Source organism: Ischnura elegans, chromosome 11 (genome assembly GCF_921293095.1).
Source record: "Ischnura elegans chromosome 11, ioIscEleg1.1, whole genome shotgun sequence".
Lineage (NCBI taxonomy): Eukaryota > Metazoa > Arthropoda > Insecta > Odonata > Coenagrionidae > Ischnura > Ischnura elegans.
Window position 1 is genome coordinate 1063335 of NC_060256.1, and position 24157 is coordinate 1087491.

The 24157-nt window shown below is 38.9% G+C and overlaps 1 protein-coding gene across 1 annotated transcript in view; it reads right to left on the reverse strand.

Moving 5' to 3' along the window:
• Window positions 1-24157, reverse strand: part of LOC124167687 (follicle-stimulating hormone receptor-like) — a 573602-nt gene that overhangs the window by 325004 nt on the left and 224441 nt on the right. The window contains exon 4 of the mRNA XM_046545674.1: window positions 17831-17905. Within this exon, the coding sequence (XP_046401630.1) occupies window positions 17831-17905 (75 nt within the window). The remainder of the gene's footprint in view (window positions 1-17830; window positions 17906-24157) is intronic.

Here is a 24157-nt window from a genome sequence, read left to right on the forward strand (position 1 = left end):
GGGTCTTGGCGATCGCCTACCAGCCGACGTGGCAAGACCGCCCCTGGGAAGATATCGTATATCAAGCTAAAGGATAATAGCTGACCCTTCTTGACGTCTCACAAGCAGAATGGGCAGTAGTATTCAAGATAGTACAATTGAAGAAAGAAGTTGATTTTTAAGACCAACTTCGTCAACTCACTGGTTTAAAAGGGTATACCATCGAAACATGAAAAAGAACCTGAAGGCATAAAATCGCTATTAATATTTTATTGGAAAGAAAAAAATCTTCATAAGGCAGAGTAATTAGTTTTATTTAAAATACAATATCTGTTGGAGAAAAAACATTAGATACAGAAGTTCAGGAAGCGTACTGGGTACATATGACGGCGTTGATAGGTTAAAGAATTAGGCCGCAAATTGAGGGATCTGGGTTCACATCCCGGTCAGAGGGAATTATTTTTCCTCTCAGAAATTTCGAAAAAATTTGCAAATACATTTTTCAAGAGGTTTCTGGCCCCTTTAGAATGGACTGCATGCTGCTCAATTAAGATTTCTCTCTCCTAACTAGTGTTTCTGGAGAAAATATGATGAATGGAGTTAGGAGTAGCTGATGAATAAATGCCGGTCAGATGATTCAGAATGAACTTTTTGATTAAATGGACTTTTGGCTAGCAAAATAAGTTAAAGGAAAGTCAATTGTAACTATCCTTACTAATTGTAACATCCTCAACAAAATTTAGCGACATTATGCTACATATCCTCTCTAACCTCGGAAGATATTTTATGCAGGAAGAGGTACAAAGTTATTTCAATTATCATCCGTCTTTCTGCCGAGGTAATGTGCTCTGCGCAATTCGAAATTGGCCATCATTTTCCCCTAGCATGCAAACTATAAGAAGGATTGCAATTGCCGCTGAGCGATAATTTACATATATGTGAGTATTATCCAAGATATTTTTGTCGTAGGAGTAGGCACTGAAATTTTCCACTTCAGAAAATAGTTTAAGTTTTGCCGGATAATTTTCCAGGGTTATTATTGCAGGGAACAAGGAAATGTAGTCAGCCATTAACATTCCCTAACATGGCTCCAGAAGTCACGCTCATGCATTCAGAAATTGATCTTTATAGTTAGATAATTTATCGAAAGGTTATTATTGAATTATATTTAAAATTTAATACTTAATAATAACGTAAAAGTTACTTCTTTTAACAGAAGGGCATAGTTTTAAGGATAGAGCTATACCAAATACCATTTAAGGACATACTTCTGTATTTCGAGACTTTCGAAAGTCTTGTGGATGTGGTATCGTCTCGTCTCGTAAAAAAAAAGTGGTCTCGCCTCGAGTCTCGCGGCAACACTAGTTTCAAACCTTAAATAGCCCAGAAGTTTCGGCAATTAAATAATGAACCATGAATATTCATTCAGTCACTATGGGCCAAAGCTCAATATGAAAAATTATTTTTTCAAGGATAATTTGGTTAAATAATAATAGAAGAGAAAATAGTGATATACATAAATAAAATTAAGACCATTATTTGAAACAATGACACAAATATCGATAGTTATCTACGCACCGGCACTTTTACTTCCGTAAACCTTCGAATCGTGCTTACAAACTTTTGGCAAATTACCTACTGTTACATGGGCGCACGCAGAGGGGGGCAGAAGGGGGAAACTGCCCTCCCCTACAAGCAAAAGTAAATTCAGTTCACTACCGACGTTTTGGACAAATTCTCTTTAAATTCATGAAAATTGATGTTGTTATAGAACACGTAATTAAAATGAAAATGAATTTTTTCGAGCAAATAATTTTAAAAATTAATGCAGTGTTGTTATAATTTTCTTGAAAACTTGGTTTAATTAACCATTTCTGTGTTACACCTCAACGACCACGGCTCGGCCCCCTCTCGTTTTGATCCCGGGTACGCCCTTGCACTCTCACAAACACTCTTTCTTCATTCACTTTGACCTAATTTCTGATGAGGTTTCCCGTCGATTCCTCTTTAGTACTAATGAGGCAACACAAAAAAATAGATCCAGTGCAACATTAAAACTTCGTGCCGTGGCATGTAGGTACAGCCCAACATAATCAGCATGGCCAATTATTGAAGCATCCACCTTCGGGATATTATCTGAAGAAAGCTTCACGAAACCTGATTCCATGATTTGAACTTAAACGTATTTCCCTTTACACAGATCAGATCCACCAAAGTTTTCCAAGGCTCACGTAGTTTATCGTATATTATAACACCTTGCACGCTGATGAGATAGCACGCTGATAAGATCAAACCGTCACATACCTAGGAGCTAATAGGTGATCGTTTTTGTCTGCTCAATATCGATGCGAAAACAATGTATATCAAATATTAATTACTAAACAAACTAAGAAAAAATTGATGCAGATAATCTAAAGTAATGGTATTCATGATACACTAAATTGAATCAACAGCATTTCAATCGTATTCCTCCTGGTGCAAATACTCCATTCTTCCACTCGGCTGGGGTCGCTCCTCGTGCAGTTGTTTCATGGTACCCTATGAATGGAACTTGAGGAAAAACACAGAGCGCCCTTTTGCAAAAGGCAGGCACTCCTTCACACCAGCGGCGCAGCAAGGGGGATTTGGGGGATTAAACCCCCGCACCCCCGAAGAGCTCAGAGAAATATTTAAGTTTAATCCATTTTACTTGATTGGATTAGGATTACTTATAGAATAGTGTTAGGATTAATCATATATCCCTCAGAAAGCCGTAAAAGGTCGCCACTTTGAACCATTAATCTTAAACATTTTCTGAAGGAGGCCCCCCGCAAATCCCGATTACCCTGGCGGGTATGCAATACCCCTACACCCCTAAGTATTAGTTGCGCCTAAAATCCCCCCTAGCCTAAATTCCTAGCTGCGCCCCTGCTTCTAACGATTTATCAGATATTTCCTGTCTTCGTTTCCATGGAAACACCAAAAGACCCAAGGCGAATTTTGAGTCTTATTAGCAAGCCGTTAAAATTTGATTGCTTTCATGTACCAATCTATTGAAATAAAAACATTGCTGTTACAGCGTGTTAGTATTATCTGTTCAGTATATATAACGAAAATGTACATATTTCCAGGCATGGATGCACAAAAATCTCCTTTTCCGCACAAGATTTTTCCCTCCTCGCGCAAGGAGTTGGCAAGGCGAGAAGCTCAGCGGCTCAGCGGCGCCATCATATTTTTCTTAACATCAAAACCTTGTAACTCCCTTCAAAGTTTAGATAAGTAAATGATTTCTTCACCAAAAATAACTTTGGAACTTCTTCAAATTTGACATTCAGCATAGAGGGACCTCTAACGCAAGAAACGTAAATTAGTAGGCGATAACTTTTTACCTTACAAAAATCCAAATTTTATTTTCCTAAAGGGTATAACTACTTTTTTCTCAATTACTGTAAAATTGATGAAAACCTTCAAAGATAAAATAGTATGAAGAATTTTGTTTAGAGGATTGAATTCAATATAATTACCAGTTAAACGACAATTGCGAGAAGAAAAGAAAGTAAAAAAAATACACGCCTGTAACGTAAATTTAAGGAAATGTTTTTTAAAGCCTTTGCAATAATTTTTATGCAAAAACTATTGACGCCAATGAATGCAGCGTCTTTTTTTACATTATATTACTCTGTTAAACAGTGCATAGCGCAATAATCAATTTTTATGCTGCTATTGACAACCCTGCCCTCCTGGCCTTATGGACATTAACGTGGGAAACGAATCTCCATAAGAACCCGTACTATCAACTGAATGTGAAACGCTCTATAGATGGTATTTCCTTCAATGCATTCAGCCCTAAAAGTTCCCATGCAAAATTACCTAATAAATTAAAAATTAAGAGTAACAATCATGCAACCTGAGTAGTCTTCATATAATTCTTTGATGTAAAATGCTTTACAATATTTTGCCAAAAACCCATTTGAAACTCCTACTAAATTTCACATTTTTGTAGAAACAAAGTGTCCACCATTTTGTAACTGCATGGAATGAATTTATCGAAGATATTATCCAACACTATAGAAATTTACATAGAAATCACTATGAACACAGACTACAGAGTTTTTAATTCCGTAAGAATTCATCTTTAGCTTTAGCATATACCTGATTCGAAGAGAAAATTGAAGATGGGCATTTTCATAGAAATATTCTCACGTTTGAGCCTCTTTTCACGGTAATGGCTAAGAACCACGTTAAAATCGGGTGCATTTCCATAAATTTTATCTATTTTCGGTGTGCTTGCAGAGTTTCAACTGTTAATCTCAAAAAAGGTATATTGTGATTTTTCCCGGCTTTTTCCGATTTCCGGCCACTGTGAGACGTGTTACTTCGGAAGGGCACCGCCCAGGCGAAGACGGAAGAATGTTGGATGACGGGAGTGGATGGAAGGGTGTGTAAACAGGGAGTCCCGGTCATGGGCGGCAGTGGTCGCGAGTGCAAACACTCACAAAGAGATGGAGCTGGCGAGCAGGGCCAAGCACGAGTGGGTGAGGTGCTGGAAAAGGGTCAATCTTATCAGGGGCATTCTCCGCACCCTATAGCACACGGACACGACTGACACCTGGAGAGCATTGAAATATTTACATATGGTCAGGTTAATGTATTTAAGTCTATGCTTAGGAATGTTGTCTATCTTTAATTATGTTGACAAGAAAATCCCCACCTGCATTCTGCATTGCTCTTCACTGCGTAATATCGATTGTCACTTATCTCCTAAATACATTTCCCATTTTTTGCTCTATTTCTCCGCTAAATTAACAACTCTTTGACAATTTCTTCAGTAGTTCTATGGAATGAGGGACGGACTATGACAGCAACGGAAAAACCAATTTCAGAGCCTTTCGAAATGTGGTGCTGCAGAAAAATTACAAGGATCAAATAGATCGACCTATTAAGTAATGAGGAAGTTCACAGAAAAGTTTGAGAGAAGAAATGCCTAACAATAACCTTCATTTGAAGACGACACAATCTCATCGGTCATATTTTGAGACATGATGGTCTGATAAACGTCGAGGGAAAAGTAAATGGTAGTTGCGGAAAAGGAAGGACTCAGATATCTATGTTTGATTCGACTTATTTATAATGATTAAACATGTCCTCCATGAAATCATTTGGTGAAATTAGAAAAAAAATAGGAGAGAGACTAAAGATGTCCTCAGGGAATGAATATTGCCTCAGAGAAACGATTTGTAGAATGGGACAGGCAAAGAGGGATAATAAGCACGTATAGATGTAATATGATATGTTGATGGCAAGAGAGCTGAATGGAGAGCTGCGTCAAACCAATCGAGATCGAGTAATAGATACTATTTACAGAGCTCCGTTTACTCATTAATTTTAAAAGTTCGCAATAGATAATTAATTCCAAGGACACAAAGGCACTGTTATTAATATTATAAAAATCACGTATGAAGTAAAAAATTTCACAGTTTCCTAAATAACTTGCGGCTTCTAGTACTAGGTATTCCGTATATATACATGCACTATAATACCCACTTCCGATCACTAACTGACTGACCGCCTCGATCATGCAAATGTTTGGGGTGAACGAGATAATGAATGCAGCTATTAAGGGTCTTGCACATTTAACCAACCTCTGTAGTTGCCCAGGAAAGTTGTCTGACGAAATGACTACAGGGTAATCTATGTATTATGATACCACTCCATTGAAGACCACTTACCCATTCATACGAAGGTTAGGGGTAAAGAGACGAGAGACGGCAAAAGTACAATGAAAAGACCCCCTATAAACTCGTCTGAAACCATAGGAACAATTGTCGAAACACTAAATCGTCTATTTATTACAGTGTAGCCAACTGTCTCTATGTTTCAACTTTTTGAGGGCATTTGGGGGTAAAAAAAAATCGATGGTAATAATTTGAACATCGCGGATAGTCAGAAAGCCTGTAAGCCAAGAATTGCATGATATTCCTTGGATTCAATTTAAGTAGGTTTGATACCACCGAAAAAACGATCCTTTAAGAACAAACGGTCGAGAAAAATAGTACAAACTGGCAGAGTGACCAGAAAAGGAGGCATCAAGCCGCGAGCGAAAGCGAGTGTAAACTCAGAGATGAGATGTTATCGGTGCATAAGTATATAAGTTGAAATGAAAAATATCGTCGCATTGAGTCACCTATTTACTTACAGGTCACACAGTAGGAAACCTTTCTCCAAAATGGTCCTTGCAAAGACAAGTGCTCCATCCACAAGGAATGTTATTGAAACAATATATTTTTAAGCATTTTTAAAGACTAACTTCAGCTCTCACGCATAAATGGAATAAACAAATGTGGGATTGGAGAGCGAAGAAAGCCTATTAAAACGATCATGCATATAAAGAGGCTCCCGTTTTGCCAACGAGAGAAGGAACCATCTCAGTCACCATCCCACCAAGCAGGAAACGATGATGGGGCCGGATTTGGATCAACAACTCCCGCGTGTGTGAATAAATGGCTCTCATGCAGTTTAATGCGAGTGCTAGAGAGAAAATCTTGGTCCGACCACGCAATTATCGGAATCCCCTTAGGAGGCAAGGGAGAGAGGCAAAGGAGAAGTATTCTGGACGCGACTGCTTCTTGTGCAGTCTTTGTCTCATCGCGTCTCGTGTGCATTCCAGATTTCAAGTGCATTCCATTGCACCAGGCGAAAGCAAGCCATCGATTATCAGAGGGATATCTCAACGATATTTCCGGGGAATCTTTTTGACACCGACCCATGTACAAACGATCTTCCCAGGGGAAATAAATGCACATGGAAAAAAGTTTAAAAGTTTGGTAAGAATTAAAAAATATGTTTAACGTTGTCCCAATTGTATTTTTTGTTTTCTTCTCGTGATTAATTATAACGGACGTTGTGAGTCTGCTGTTATCATTTCAAAGTTATTAGTTGGTTAGTTTCAAAGTTATAGAGCAAACGTTGGAAGTTCGTTCTTGTATGGATTAAAATATTCCATTTTATTATTTTGCTGCTTACTTGGAATACCCGTGCCATCTAACATTCTGGCATCTAGAGGTGACTTGTATTGTTTGATCTGAATAGCTGATCCCAAAATGTGAGCGAGTTCGACTTTATGGAATTTTAATAAGAGGAAATAAGTCTGTGATACGTAACCAAAAATACCGATCGGCTAACTAAACATTACGCAGCACCACGTACTCAGCTGTGGAGGCTAACCTCGAGGAACTCCCCCTTATCCACGGATCCTTTTCACACTGGCCCAAGTAAAAACAAGGATAAATATAAATGTCCCCACGTTACTTCTTATTGATGAGATGAGCCTAAATACAAAAATTCCATATCATGATAGTTTATTGCATTTATTTAATGATAAATAATTCAATCAGCCTGAAATTCGTCGCCAGGCAAGTGCTCCATTTTGTTATTTAAAGCGATATTTAAGTGTAAATTTTAGTTATTGGCATGGCATTCTATAGTAAACGGCTTCTGCCACGATAAAATCTATACTTCATGATTACTTATGGCAAAAGTATTTACATTAAATCTAAAAAGGAACGTTCCCATAGTAAATTTGGTTCTTCAAATACACTTAACCACTCAAAATTGTTCATTAGGTATTAGAAAATTATATTGGGTAGTGAAAGACCTGTCACTAATGATACAAGAAAAATTATACTTTGACACCCTTTCGATGCGCTCTGCGCTGCCACTTTGAATGATAAATGTTCAATATTACTCGACTTTTTCACGTGAAACCAAATGTAACTCAATATATAAAACAGTTATGAATAAAGGATCTTTTTCAAAGTACAACTTAAGAGGAAATATTACTCTCGCTTCACAGGTCAAATTCTATGACCATTCACTTTCTTAAAAGCCTTGGCATAACCTTGAGATTTTTATGGCATGAAAAATAAATCCTGGTTATGCTTCTATCGCAAATTTACCTCTGTATTTTCGCAATAGGAAATATTTTGTATGAGAGAAACAATCGAATATTAAAAATGGTGTACTGTAATTAATTACCCTGAAAATTTCAAGATGATAGGGTACGTTTTAAATGACCAATGCATAGCAAAAATAGCATAGAGAAAATAGAGACGACCGTCCGAGGGAGACTTGCTTCCGTCCACATAAAATCCGTAAAACAATCCCATCAACAGCCTCAAAAAATTAAATAGCATTTCTTCTGATGCTGCAGATCCGAAGTTAGTCAGAGCATTTGTCAAGGGAGAGACAAAAAAAATTAGTTGAAAATTTTTGCAACTTTCATTGCTGAGAGTTATTGGTTTCTAATTTTAAATTATCGGTAGTAACATGAGAGTATTTTTGTTAAATTATGGATAAAAAATGAGCAGTGGCTTGAAAACATATTTCCTGCTGTCGTACACAATCGTTTAAGAACCTGTGCTACTTATTATTTACTTATGAGAACAAAAAATAGTCTATCTAATAAATGAATGGAAGGAATGCGTGTTTTATTCATGTATCTTTATGATATTATCTTATGTTTTACTTACTAAATTTTTCCTTCATATCATTGTTATTCACGCTCAATGAAGGCAGGATGTTATGTTAACACTATGGTTTTCTAAAGGACATTAGTTGAACTTGTAGTGGCTCTGTGCAAAGAGTGAAGTTAATCTTAGAGGTTTATTATATTTTGGAGATGAGCGAGTCATACATGCACTCAAGATTAGTATATTGTTCCATTCGAAATATATGGAATCTAGATTGTCCCATGTTCATATTTACTCGTGCAAAACTTTTCAATACTCTTTTTCTCAGAAATAATCGTTGAATAAGACGTGAAATGATTTGAATAGCATCTGAATCTGAGGTTTCAGCATTTTTTTTGGTATATGGATCACTTCTAAGCGTTAATCGGAGACTCAGTTCAAAATAAGATTACATTAATGAAAAGCTTCATTTTAAATCTCTGCTTTATTTAAAAGAAAAAGCTTTTAATTTTTTCATTGAAAATTTGAAGTACTTACTCCATGTAATCAGTCGCGTTGAATCAATTTCGGTAAAGCATTTGAGATGAGATATGAGTGTGATATTACTAACAGTTTTCATTTACCTCAACTCGTCAAAAGAGTGTTGCCTCCGAAAGTATTTTTCGCAAAAATATAAGGAGGATAAACTTCTCCAGGTCAAAGTCGAGCAGCCAGTAGGTTCATGATTCGAGGAGCTGGGACTCAAGGACATATTTTAGGGTTAAAGGGAAGATAACGACGCGTCGTCGCAGAAGTGACGTTCAATTCCAAAAAAGGGACGAATATTGAGAGGATAGCGTAGTCTCTCAACGAGTCATATCATAGAATTAAGCAGATGGAAAATCCTCACTACCTCAGCATCGCCACCTATTATGTTTCGAGGTTCGGCCTAACGTGGAGTAAATGGCTTTGGTTAACGTTAAACGTATAGTTAACTACGTACTTAAGGCATTAAAGGGATAAAGATCGACGGCATTTCAAGAATACAAATTACTATTCTTGAAACACGAACAGGGGTCCCCGCAGTTGTATCTTGTCGTCTCCTTTTCCCTAATTTTTGTTCTAGCTGTTGCTCGAGGTCATATTTGGCTTCATAGTTCAAGCATGAAAAATTTAGAGATTAGAATGCATACTGCATAGCCATAAAGAGTTTAAGACAAATTCTGTTATAAAAAAGGCCATATAATAGGATAAGGATTACTTAAAAATTCGCAGGAAATGATGCGTGTAGCGCATAACTATAAAGCAGTAGCAGGATGGAAGCAGGAGGGAAATATCGGGAGGCATGGGGAGTGAAGTGGGTGCAGGTGGAGAAAATATATTTTAGATTTTACGCATTTTATGCAAGGGGACGGTGGGGTGGCGGTGATCAGTTGGGATCTTTGAAGTGGGCGGGCGGCCTTAAAAATGGTACTTAAATTTGGTGGCTTTTTGCGTGTGATACGAGGACTATTAGGGAAAATCAGCGAGTTGGATTTGTGGTTAGAAATAACGGATTGTACGTCCTTAAGGATATCTCCAACCTTTTGTTAGCCCCTTTCATCTTACATCAAAGATTGCCATGACTTCCTTCCTAAACTCAACTCTATTTGGCTCTCTCCCAAGCAACCGGGAGGTTCTGTGTTCGAGTCCCAGTCAGACCGCATTTTTACTCTGATATTTCTAACTTTTTTCATCTACCTTAGCACCGTTGTTTCGTAAGTTTTCTGTCATGTGTATCTATCCCTTCCTTTCCTCTCTATGAATTTTTGAATGTTTGCGCTTATGGCGTTGCCGAGAGGGTGTTCTCTCAGTTGAGTTACCGGGACGCTTACATTTACGATATGTCGGTGGTGGTTAATGCAGAGGAAACTCCTTTTGCTTTAGCCCACAAGAGTAACCAATAGATGATAATGGGGCAGCTCATAACTCACCAACAGAAAAATGGACAAGGACATAAGAATGAAAGGGAAGATACACACTCACACGAACAGAGACAGGAACATGTGCGTGAATAGCATACTCTCCGTCGCACATTAGATACGGTATTTGAGCGTCGCGTTTGACTTCAAGTGCCAACCAACGGGTGACCTATTAAGGTGAGCTATTTTGTACCTTAAAGATGATTGACCGTGAGACATTGATTTTATAATGCCTAATCGTAGCCCACCATTATATTTATAATATATTAGATGACCTGTGAACTCCGTGTCACCTCCGTATCTATTGTGCATGTATATGAACTAATGGCAGTTAGATCTTCTCGCTAAAACTCGTAAACGGGCATACCGATTTAGCTAATTTTGGCTATAAAATATCGGCGGAAGACCAAACATTTGACGCTCGTCTTTCAACCGCGTTTATCTAATCATTGTGTTACAGATAATTATGTAAGCAAATAAGTATCTCCCTGCAATTCTTTTCGGTCTGTACCGTTTGTGGCCTATCATTATTAAATGCGGTTGATTAATAAAACTTCTTAACAATTCGAATGAACATAACATCTTCATCTACATTAAATACAATTCAGTTACAATTAAGTTTATCAATTTAATGCTCTCTAATAAACTGCATTTTTCAGTTTTTAAATACACAAAGCCGACGAAGTCATTTGAAAAAAACTGTCATATTTTTCTAATATTAGCAAAAAAGGTGTTTAGAGCCATTTCCTATTCCAGAAACTAATAAGCATAACGGATCCGGTGGTGACAATTTTACTTTTCCGTCATCACACCATAATCCAAGAGATTATCCGCTGTATCTTAACGCCTTACAGTATTGACAAATTATTTTCATTTCCCAAGTGCTACTGATTTATCAGCACATTAATCCTCAGCCCGGTCGTGGTTGAATGCTCCTCGTTTCAGGATCACAGAAGCGCTGCGTCTCAAGAGATTAATTTCATTATGTCGTCCTCGCCGTTGCTGTGTTTAATGTTCACGAACTCGTTGCATTCTAAGCCAATCCGCTTCGTTTTAAGTCACTCTTGAACGCAATTTGATTGCTCGTAATAAATCTTACAGTTATCGTTTCCATGGATGGTTTTAGGTGTGTACTTATTGTTATTATTATCTATATTCTATAACACTAGGAGGACGGGAGTTTCGCGCTACCTAGAAGGACGGCTAGGGGTCATTTGACCCCTAAAATGTATTTTGGAATAAAACGCCTAATTTTCAATCAATATTCAGTTTAATCGTATTAATTGTTGAATCAGTTCATTAAAAACACTATTCAACATTATTAAATATTATTTCAATCGTCAAAAGTTAATAACAATTATTTTAAAGAATCATGAATTAAACCGTATGTAGTAGTCGATTGCAAATCAAATAATGAAAATACATACACTCAATACAAAAGTTGTGTTACATATTTAAACAATAGGGGTACTGGGTTTACAAAATTTGCATTAAAAGTTTTTAAACTTATTACTTTGTTGTAAATCTCAGACAGACAGTATTTTTCAGCATTGTTTCCACAAAATATTTTTTTCGCTGAATGCGTTCATTGGACGATTTATTCATCTACATCTAAATCTACACACTAACCCGCAAGCCGCATAAAAGCGTATGGTAGGGGGTGTTAGCACACCAGCCATTTGCACATGTAAAGGAATTTGGAAAATGGAAAGGAAATTGGTGCAATGATTCAATTTGATGGTATTTGGCACCTTTTTCTTTTTTGTACCCGTGGAGATATGGCTGTTGGATTTGGAGACGTGTAAATAAATTGATACTCCCGCTACTCTACTCCCGCTTAGTTTTTATCATGAAATAGGATGGTCTCTGGTATTCTTTTATTCGTTTCGGAAATAGTGTCGTCTGAGATCATGCTGCTGAGTGAAAGTACATTATTGTTCTAGTTTGCCTGATTCTACGTAAGAGTATGGCCTAAGGTATTTTTGAACACTCGCGTTGAATGGATTACATGGCTATTTTAGGGGTCATGGATATTTGTGCGTCACGCCTGTTTTTTTCAGATCGTCCATACAAGAGAAGTTTTCCATTTTTTTATAAGTTCCTGCCAGCTGGACGGAAGGAAAATAATTGGTTACAAGTTACATTTATTCCTGAATCCTTGTATGTTACGGTCACTCTAGTAGGGAACTATTTGTTTCCCCAACGCTTGATTTGATGGCCAATCATCATCTTTGCCACAATATGGAAATTCATTTAGGCTGTATTTTCATTTCACATCTGTCAAAACCCAGTACTCGATTCCAAATTTGTCTGGTTTATTTGGAAATGACCTCATAAAAGGACAGCTGCATTTTGTTGGATAGACCTGTGCATTTGCTATCACGCCAAAGTCGCCATCGGATTCACTATCTTGGACTTCGTCGCTTCCATCACACCCAGATGTTGATGGATTGGTCGGAATGTCCTTGAACTGATGTTTACGATTCACTTCCAGACTGATCTTCAATATTCCCTACAGCTATTTGAATTGCGACGATTCTCTTCTCTTGATAAGTATATTTCTCGACTCCTTACTTTCTTCCTCAACTCGCTACTGATATACATGGAAAAAAATCTATAAACAAAAGCGCATTATGGTACAATCTTCTCTATTTGAATTGAAGGTATAGAGAGCTGGAGAGCATTAGAAATTCATACAAAAGGACAAAATTTTCAGAAGTAACGCTAATTGCCGTTCGAAAGGCAGGGACTCAACCGCCAACCGTATCCGGATTCGTATCTTCCAGGAACTTGCAGTAATGCTTCTTCTCCGCCCTACGTGAGGATTCCAATGGTAGAATTTACAGTAGAATTTTACAGTCCACCCAATTACTCCGCTCTCTCAAAAAGAGACAGGATTTTCCCTAGGACGCAGCGTGCAGTCAACCCGCCCCAAACCCCGACGGGGTCAGGCGGCACTAATGCTGGACACACGGCAAAGGGGCTAGGTCAAGTGACAGTGCCGTCAGGCCAGAAAAATGAAAGTTATTCGTAAACCTGATGAGTCGGTATTCAAAATAATGTCTCTAAGAGCTATGAATCATGGACGACGGAAAAAATTCATGAGATACGTGACGATTTTCCGGTGTGGGTAATACAATAATCATTGAACAATGAATAAAACAAAATTAAAATATCATAATTACATGAATTTACGCAAATCAAGGATTGAAAAGATTTTATTTCCCTTTGCTGCCCAAAAAATATCGAAAGATTGTGCACAACAAGTCGCTATGCCTAGGTTTTCGAATACAGATAGGAGCCCTTGGGACGAAACTGGCATTGAACCGGATACTTCCAGATTTAAAATTAAGCAAATCATCTACCACACTAGCCTCTTGCTAATTATATGATATACATGGCTTAAAAGTGCCCACGGGCAGGAAAATAGCGCGAAAACCAGTTGTGGGTCAAATGACCCCTAGCCGTCCTTCTAGGTATAACACGTCATAAAAATTTAAAACAAAACATTATTGTTGAATTTTCACTCATTTATCAAAATATAGACCAAAATTAACAAAGTCAAAAAGTTTCAAAATTAAAAAAAAATATTTTAATAAGAGAAAAATAAATTTGAATTCTGAAAATGGTTCAAATGACCCCTGCCGTCCTTCTAGTGATAAAGACCACTTACGACCACTCATTCATTCACTCACCTATACAAATGTTTGGGGTGAACGAGACGAGATACGGCAAAAAGTCTAATGAAGACCCCCTCTAAAATTGTCTGAAACCCCAGGAAAAATTATGAAAACACTAAATTTACAATTATTTATCAGTCTATTCAAATAAAATTGAGTATGGGGATTAGTTCAAATAATGGCCACCAAATTCCAATGGCGGCGCGGCAGTCATACAAACGAACAATCATAGCAACATATTTGTTTATGCGAACAAGAGGAGCTAAATTGGGAAAGAAGATAAAGGAATTAAAACGAAAAACTGAAAAATATAATGAAGGAAATTAAGAAAGTAATATTTGAAGTGATTTCTTTGCGTCTTCTTTCCGCAAGAGCAAAGATTTGTTTAAATTCAAAGCGCATTCAAATGAAAAGCGGAAAAATATAAGGTAGTAAATTCTTTGTTGTTTTTGGTATATTACATCGAAAGTGTGGTGGTTATGAATTTCAAAGTTAACAAGTCCACTAAATGCCTTTTTAGAAATATGATTCGTGCTGTTGACTATAGTTCGTATCTTGTTGGCGATACACGATTGTAGTAGAAAGACTTTTGAACAAGTCTTACATAATATAGGTACGTAAAAATGATTTTATTTTCATTTTTTGTGATGGTGATAACTTTTTATTTTTGTTTACGTTATTTTTTCCGTTAATATCCTTTTTAATGTACAATGTTATCCGTGAGCTGCAGGAGTGAATAGGCAGTGAATAATACAATATGGAAGATAAGTGCAAATAAAAGTATTTCTTATTCAATTATTTGTCTTGCGAAAATCACGTTTCCTTGAGTGACTAAGTTATTCAACTGTGAAAATTATCGAAATCTTGACATTCCCAATGTCTTGTACACCAAAGGTTGGGATCCGTTACTCGCCAGATTTATTGCGCATTGCGATATTAAAGCTGAGGAGATATTTGTGTATCCCGATTCATTAAAACATTAAATAGAGGTATTTCTGAAGTGAAATCATTCGCGATCACGATAAATAAAATTTCGATAAAATTCGTCATACTAGCCCCAATTCATGCTAAGGCGCATTAGTTCTAGATATTGATATTCTGTCCCTACGTAATTCGCTTACGAAGGGGAACAGCTGTTACATCTTATTCGTATATCAAGAATTTGGTTGAGTTTTGTGGAAAATAATTAATAAACGTGTTTTTCATTGTAATACGTTAAGTCGTTATGTTATGATATTACGTATGCATTGGGTGTTACAGTGGAACGTGGTCTCAACGTTTTTTGTATTTGAATTGAATAAGTTAGAGAAACTCGTAGAAATTTATTTTACTTTTTTAGCCCCTCAGAAAAACGTTTCTCTTTATAAATATTTACATTCATATTGTAGCCTACGTACCATGCGCTCGTTTTACGTGAAAGTGGAAATATGGATTATACCTAAGCTAGCCAGCTTACAAGTAAACGATCCTTAAGTAACAAGTAGCAAACAAAAAGTGTAAGACCTCCCACAGTGAGCATAACAGGCCGCACGCCTTTTTCGGGGGAGTCTAGAGGGGGCAGAGCCCCCCCAGCGAGCAAAGCGAGTCATTATATGTAACTCACAGGTCATCAGTAGGGATAGCACTTTATGTTGCTCATTTGATTGAATTTGACGAACTAAGTTAGGTCGTCTTCTTTTTAGCATTGTAAATTATTAAGAAAAAGAAAGTTATCACGTACTTAGCGGTAAATCTTGCCGCTATATCGAAGTACATGCGCGAATGACTGTCGTTACATAAGTAAACGGTTAACAACGAAATTAGCCTAAAGTAATTGAAAAATGTTTTCGCAAACGAAATTTTTCAATAAGTAATGACAAATGAAAGTTAAAACGACTAAATAAGAGGAATTATTTTGTGAATAACCTTAGAAAGAGATGTGAGACTACATTAACAATACTGATGGTCGTCATGTAAGCCGAAAACGCCCAAATGTCAGCATTTTAATTAAGGTATTTTTAAAATTCACCACAAATCACGTGGTAAACGAACATTCATTACAAGAATCAGAATATGTATTGGTTTTTCTTTCCAATGCTTTCTAATGCTTCAACTATATGTGACCATTTTCACTTATCGAATTTGTAAAAGAAAAAAAGGTCTGCAGGCAATAATAATGAATTTTACAGGCAATTATGAAGGAAATATTTTATTGCTCATTTTAAGGCCTCGTGGGCCGTGCTTCATTACATGCTCACCATTTAAACCTTCCGTGGACTTTCTCGAACATTTTAAAAACAACATTAGCAAAATTGATGAAGCCCTTCTCGAGTTTTCGCGAGACTAACGCACAGCAATTTATTTTTATCATATAGATTTTGGCAATTCAAAAATTAGTAGTTGCGCCTTTTTTATTCGTCTACATCATAGATTCTTTTTTTAGCTCTTCAAAACCATAACAGGACATCGAATCCTACAAATTACACATGCGCGCCTGACGATTAACACTTGGAGATATGACGCCATAGGTGGTGACTTGGGACACCACGTGGGAGGCAGGCGAAACAGTTGCCCCCAAAAATGAAAAACGCAGTCAAAACCCAAAGAAAATGCGGTGAAATTTAAAAATGAAAAAATTAAGGGAATGCTCATTGGCGTTCCAAAGAGGCCACTTGTGGAAATACTTGAAGACGTCCGTCTTCCAAAATTTTGTCCTCGTAATGCTCTCAAACAATCGGGAATTTCGAAAATTATATTCCTTATGTACAGGGGAAATAATCCTATCCGTCTCATTATGACAACGTGCAAAAGGTCAAACTACGAACTCTTCCCAATGTTCTCCGAAGTATACTTCGCACACGTCTCACCTAGAATGGAGTTTACTCTCGCGGGGCCATATGTGAACACGACCGACATATTGGGAATTGAAACTGCCAAAGGACTCAACCACTCCTGAGGTGTAGTGGGTAAAGTAACATGTAACGAACAAGTGGTTCCAAGGATCATGAAGTCTTTAGATCAGAAAAATGTCCACTGCGTGTGTGCAGCATTAAATCACATGTCACTAAGTCTTCATCCGTGGAAACTCTGGTTCATAGCATGATACTTTAACCGTTTCACCTCCGGAGACGTGTACGAAGCAAACTTCGGGGAATATCGGGAAGATTTCGTACATGGACCATTTGCCATAATGAGACGGGTATGATTATTTACCCGGTATGAGAGGCATATAGTTTTAAAAATTCGTAGTTGAATGAGAGACAAAATTTTGGAAGACGGTCGCCTTCAAGTAATTCGTTCCTAAAGTGGTCGATTAGAAACGCCAATTCTGCATGAACGACATTTTGTGTATAGTTAAACTCTACCGTATTTTCTTAAGGTTATGACCGCGTTTTTCATTTTAGGGGACTATCTAATCATCTATCTAATCGTATCATGAAGACTTAGTTTCGCCTGCCTCCCGCGTGGCGTCCCGACGTCACTTCCTACAATCTCAATAATAATAACGTCATCATATCATGACATTATTAGTTAGGGATTCCAGCTATTTTATTTTATAAGCACTATTGGCCTGTAACTCTATTGGAGAGTAACTTTCGATTTTCATTCTCTCAGTAATCTTGACACAGAAAATAACGTAAAAATATTACCAATAAAATCCTAATTTATTTATTTCAATGATTATTAGTTATATTTCTAGAAGTAATTTTATTCTTTCACAAGAATTTTAAATTTTGCCATTGGCAAACCATGTGCATTGGCCTTAATATAAAAATAAAAGAGAAAAAAATGAATGAATACTCACACATCCCTAAGAGTGTCTCTGTATGGCTTAAAGGAGTCCCTATGTAATGTCTCCATCGCTGTTTGAGCGACCGTTCTGAAAAAAGAAGCATAATGTGGTATTAGCAAACCGAATCAATGCCTAAGAAGAATAATAAAATCTGAAGCAACTCGTAGGCCAACTAGACGGTTGGCTCCCAGTATGAGAACATAGACTTCAAGGAGCATTCCCTGTAATGTACACTGCCGTACATGAACAGCGAACATTTCCACCTTGGGACAGAAACAAACTTGCCAAACCACTTCTGATACCTAAGAAATAAATCTATTTATAGCCAGTCCTACTTTTCACTACGAGAGGACGTGCGTCATATTCAGTGTTCCTCGACGCTCACCATGTCGAAGAAAGGATAAGGCACGAGCGACATCTTCCGCCGGCAGGAAAAATGCAACACTCAAAAGGATCATCAGGTGTAGAAGCTGCAATATCGCAGCTTGAATTAACACTCCCGTAGTCCCGTAATCAGCCTCCCATCCCATTCCAGGCTGTTACCCAATAGATCTCATCGTGAGAGAAGTTCTTTTGGGCTCCCTGGCATTACAGTTTGCGCAGTTGGAGACCTAATTTCCCCTCACCAGCGTAATAAATGATACAACGAAGTACAACCTGGTTGTCTCTCAACTCACTACACGTAGGTATGTGGCTCAAGCGGTATATAACATAATTAATACCCAGTGACCTCCCGCTCACATGCTTTTCTCGGCATAGCTCGTCGCTCCGACAGCCAATGGGCGTCCGCTCTCTCCATGGTGCCAAAACAGGATGACTGATGGAGGGGAACGACCGAATTATTCCAGATCGATACCCGGTCCCCTAAAATGTTGATTTCTCACACCAACTTGTAGGCTGTCAGGTATATTCCGCTACTGATCTCGTCAAAGCATAAAACCAAATTCCGCAAATCCGGAAGACGTGCCCAAGGCAGCAATTATTACTTCCCATTCGCACAATTTGAATTCTCGCTTATGTCATTTGGCCTGCAAATTGCTATTAAAATTTTCAAAGATTTGACGATGAGGTTTCCGCGATTTTGAGTTTTGCTACGCATGCATCGATGACGTCCTCGTTGCGTCGAAATCAGGAGGCAAACACGAGGGTCACCTCCGCTAGCTTACGGAACCCCTCAAGGAGAGTGATGAACTCAAGATTTATGATCCCCCGAAAGCCTTGAATCAGCTAAGACGATCTTCGGGCTTTTGAATTTTTACATCAAGTTCCTGCCCAAAGGAGCGGAGCACCAAGCACACCAAGCAAAATTGTCCCCACAATAATTCTCGTTCTTTTCGCCCCTCCTATACCTTCACTTCCTTTCTCCTGGGCCACCACCTTGTCGCGATGGAAAGGCTTAAGAGTTACTATGATCCTTAGAGCTGCAATGGCGGGATTAATTCTAAATTAGGGCAACCCATGCCAGATAGGCCGATGGGTAGGAGCCAGAAGAAAGGTAGTCCAGGTGATGGTGTCACGTAAAAAAACACTGTTGGAATGGAATTGGGAAACCCTACCAACCGATCTCTTCCCTGAAAACATTGAGTACAACGAAATGAGCCTCGGAATCTAATCATCCTTGACCCGTCCGCAAGGGGCGGGCGTCGGTCACGGCAGCGAGGTCGGCAAGGTCCTCGGGGTCTTCAACATCGTCGTCCTTGCAGAGACTTATCATCATCACCAGCAGCAGCAATGAAGAGAGAAGAAAAAAGGCCAAGAAGACGGTGAAGAAGAATTCGGCTGTAAATGTAGGGACTTGGAACGTGAGGACTATGGTGAGGGCGGGGAAGTTAGAAAATATCAAAAGGGAAATGGATAAAGGGAGGATAGATATCTTAGGATTGTGCGAGGTGAGGTGGAGGGATGGGGGGGAATAATGGAGTGATGGTTATAGGGTTATATATAGTGGTGGGGGGGGGGGGAATCCAGCGAGGGGTAGCTTTAGTATTAAACGGGAAGATGGGTAAGCGTGTGGTAGGTATACACCAGGTAAGCGATAGGATTCTGGTGGTAGAAATTGAGGCGCGGCCCACCAACCTTATGGTGGTCCAAGTTTACATGCCCATTAGCAATCAGAGGGAGGAAGAAGTAGATGAGGTGTATGAAGAGCTCGAGGAAATAATTAGAGACACCCCGGATAAGAAAAATCTGGTAGTGATGGGAGACCGGAACGCCTCGGTCGGGGAAGGGAGGGATGGACACGAAATAGGAGATTTTAGACAAGGAATACGGAACAACAGGGGAGAGAAAGCAGCAGAATTTTGCTGGAAAAAGAAATTATCCATCACAAACACGTGCTTCGATCATCATAAAGGGCGATGGTACATATGGAATAGTCCAGGGGATATTGGTAGAAACCAAATAGACTACATTATGGTAAGAAAGAGGTTAAGGAATAGTGTGAAAAACTCGAGCAGCTTCCTTGCAGCGGATGCTGATTCAGACACAACCTAGTGCTCATGAAATGCAAAGTAAGTTTCAAAAGACTTATGAAAGTTATGAAAGCAAGGAAATAGAATGTAGAAGCACTGAAGGGAAGACGCACTGATGAAGCACTGACGGGAAGATAATATCAGGATCTGGTGGACTATAGTATCCGGGGGATTGGAAGTACACAGAATGTAGAGGAAGGGTGGGATAAAATTAAAATGGGAATAGTCAAAGCGGCGGAGAAGTCAATTGCCTACGTTGACAACAGAACGATAAAGCAGTTCTGGGTTACGGAGACAATGATAAAAGAAATGGAGGAGATATGGAAGTGAAAGAACGTGGATACAGAGCAGGGTAAAAGAATGTATAGGGAATTGAATAATCGATTACGACGTAAAACTAAGAGGACTTGGTGGAAAAGACTGTGAGAAAATGGAAAAGTTCCAGAAGGAAGTAGAAGCAGGCTCGCTGTACGCTAATGTTACGTCGCTATCGGGCGGCAAAAGAGCCATTTCTAAAATTAAGGCTAAAGGTAGGAGGATACTGAGCGAGCGAGAAGATGCACAGACTAGATGGAAGGAATACGTGGAAGATCTGTACGACGGAAGGAGAAGGCCGGAGAGATTGACTTTAGAGGAGGAAAGTCCAGTGAAGGAGGATTATATTGGGTCGGGGATATTAGATTCGGAAATAGAGAGAGCACTACGTGATATAAAGACTAGGAAAGCAGTGGCTAGGAATAACTCAGGCAAAAAAATCTGTGCTGTGACTGCACTAAATCTGCACTGTAACTGGACTAAACTTTGCGTTTAGCACAGTCACAGTACACTTTTCTGTACTAGACTGTACTATGGCAGCTAGAATTTGAGAAGAACTGTACTGTAACAGTGCTGGATCACTGTGCTTGAACTGTGCTAGAGCTCAGACTGCACTGTGACTGGGCTGGGTAACTTGACTGGAACAGTACTATAGCTCAAACTGGACTGTGACAGGGCTAGAAAACATGACTGTAAGTGTACTGTGGCTAAAAGTGGACTGTTACTGGGCTGGGTAACTGGACTGGAACTGTTCTATGGCTCAAACTGCACTCTGACAGGGCTGGACTTAAACTAGTCATTGACGGGAGAAAGTATTTCCGGTATTTCCTATATTTACTATGGAGGACGGGGGTACACAGCAGGACACGTGTCTATGTGCCGCTCCCGTATAACCTCAGTTTTAGTGGCTAAATCATTGATTAACTGTCGCTGATTATGTCAGTAACGTCCGTAAAAGTTCCCACTGCCGCCTACTGTGAAAATATTCAAGATCCAACGAATTTTGGCTTTTTTTGGTGGCGTTTTTAGTGTTTGCCTCAATCTAGCCGCTGCCGAGAAATTTCAAAGTCCCACCAATCTTAGGGGGTGGCTTTGCCCACCTTGTGATTCTTTGTGCTTCTAGTGCCATTTATTCTACTGCTCCTGTGAAAGTTTCGTTTCCCTACGTGCATTTTTCTTTCAATTACAAGTGTCTTAAGTTTTCAGTTATACCGAGTTGGTTTTTGTGTTATAATTCCCTGTGTTATTGAAAATCCGTCCTGATTGAGGTTAATCAGTGTTTCGGAGTTACTTTTCCTTTATATTTCACCCCTTCAGTGACATTCTATGCCTTATTTTTGGTTATTATGAAGTTTTGTGTTTCACGCTTGAACATGTGACGAGTTGTCGATCGTGTTCCAATAATACGTTATTATTTCTTATTAGTGCATTTCCAAGTGTTTATATCCAGTGTAGAATATCAATATTATCTAAGTATACTATTCTGTGTGCCTTTTATCTCAAAAAGTGAAAATCTGGGGTTATTTTTTGATGTTTTTCGTAGTGAAGGCGATCGTCCTTTGTTTTTGTCGACTGGTGTCTCCTTATAACCTCCCTGTAGAACCCAAAAATTGTGTTCCGGATCGGATTGTCAAGGTCCTGGTGTTATTCCGAACGTTCTGTGTTTATTAGGAGGCCGACAAATCATTTTTCAAATTTTAGTGATTTTTGAGTTGAACTTGCTGCTGTGGACCTCCGTCCTCACTACTCAGAACCCGCGAATTGATTCCCGTCCGACCCCGTTGCTGGTGACTTGTTTTTGCTCACCATAGCGTACCAGATTGAAGGACACTACCTCACTCCACGCACGACAGTGCACCGGTGAGCTAAAGACGGGTGTAGGCAGGTGAGAGACACTGCAGGCCCTTAGGCCAACAGAGGATGATACGTTAAAGTCCCACTCGGCCACTTTACGGAAAACCTCCGCGAAATGTAACACCATGAATTTATGTAAAATGAAACACCATGTAAAATTCACCATGTATTATGGAATTTCATTGTAAGATATTACATTTTATATTAAATGATTTTATATCTGAATTGGCTTTCATGTCATTTGTATCCAATATCAAAACAGGGTTTAGATCATTCCCTTTTCCAGCTAGATTTTTGGGTCTTCTTCAGAGTTTATCCATGGCTTTGGATGAAATTTAGTCAAACTTCCAGTCAGCTTCTTTGTGTTCATTGAAGTGTCAAAGAGGATTCGGTTGGACAAAAATATCAGTCTGGCCAAATCTGCATCGCTACTTCAGTGGATCTGATGAAGCCAGCTGGAATGTTGGTGATTTTTCATAGAGCCATGGATAAAACGGAAGAAGACCCAAAGAAATCACTTAGACTGTACTGTGGTGACTGCACTCTGACTGTGCTGAGGCGACTGCACTCTGACCGTGCTATGGCCACTGCACTCTGACTGTGCTGTGGCCACTGCACTCTGACTGTGCTTTGGTAACTGTACTTTACTGTACTATGGCAACTGTGCTGTATTGTTTCAATTAAGTGCAGTCTTAAGTGCATTCCCAGTCCAGATATTAAGTGCAGTTAGAGTATAGCTTTAGTTTATTTAGAGTACAGATTTTTTTGCCTGAGAATATACCATGTGAGCTGCTGAATAACCTAGATAGGGATATTGATAAAAGGTTTTTCGAGCTAGTACGCAGGACGAATGAGGAGGGATATTGGCCGTAGGATTTCGTGAAGACGGTTGTTATTCCGCCACCGAAAAACAAGATAACTATTGAATGTACAGATTATAGAGCTATTGGCCTAATATCGCACGCAGCAAAAGTGATACTGAGGATAATTAACAGACGAATGGAGGCGAATGCCAACGAGTATTTTGTTGATGTGCAGTTGGGTTTTAGATAAGAGAAGTCAACTCGTGACGCAATAGCGATAATGAGGTTCCTGGTGGAACTTAAAATATAGCCATTACGTGTATGCCTGCTTCGTGGATTTTGAAAAAGCATTTGATAGGGTGAAATGGGTAAAGTTTACGGATATCCTTAAGAAAATAGGTGTAGATTGGAGGGATAGGCGACTGATTCGTAATCTGTACATGGCCCAGACTGTGCCAGTGAGGGTAGGGGATGGTGAATCTGGTTGGGAAAGCATGGGCCGAGGAGTGAGGCAAGGCTGTCCTCTATCCCCGCTGCTCTTTAACGTGTACGCTGAGGAGACGGTAAGGGAAGTGTGGAATAAGTTGGAAGCTGGAGTAAAAGTGGCAGGAATGATGTTTAAATCGGTAAGGTTCGCGGATGATCAGGCGTTAATTATCCAGTCAGCGAGGGGGCTTCAGACTCAAGAGGATGCATTATGCGAGCGTTACGAGGAATATGGAATGAGGGTTAATCACAAGAAGGCCAAAGTGATGCGGTTTCGTAAAGCATCACGAGCGAGGAATGTCAGACTTAGATAAAGGTGGGTAGAGAAAAATTTGAGCAGTTTGAGCAGTTCAACTGCTAAGGCAGTACGATAGAGGAAAAAGGATACAGTGGTAAGGATATCAGGAAGA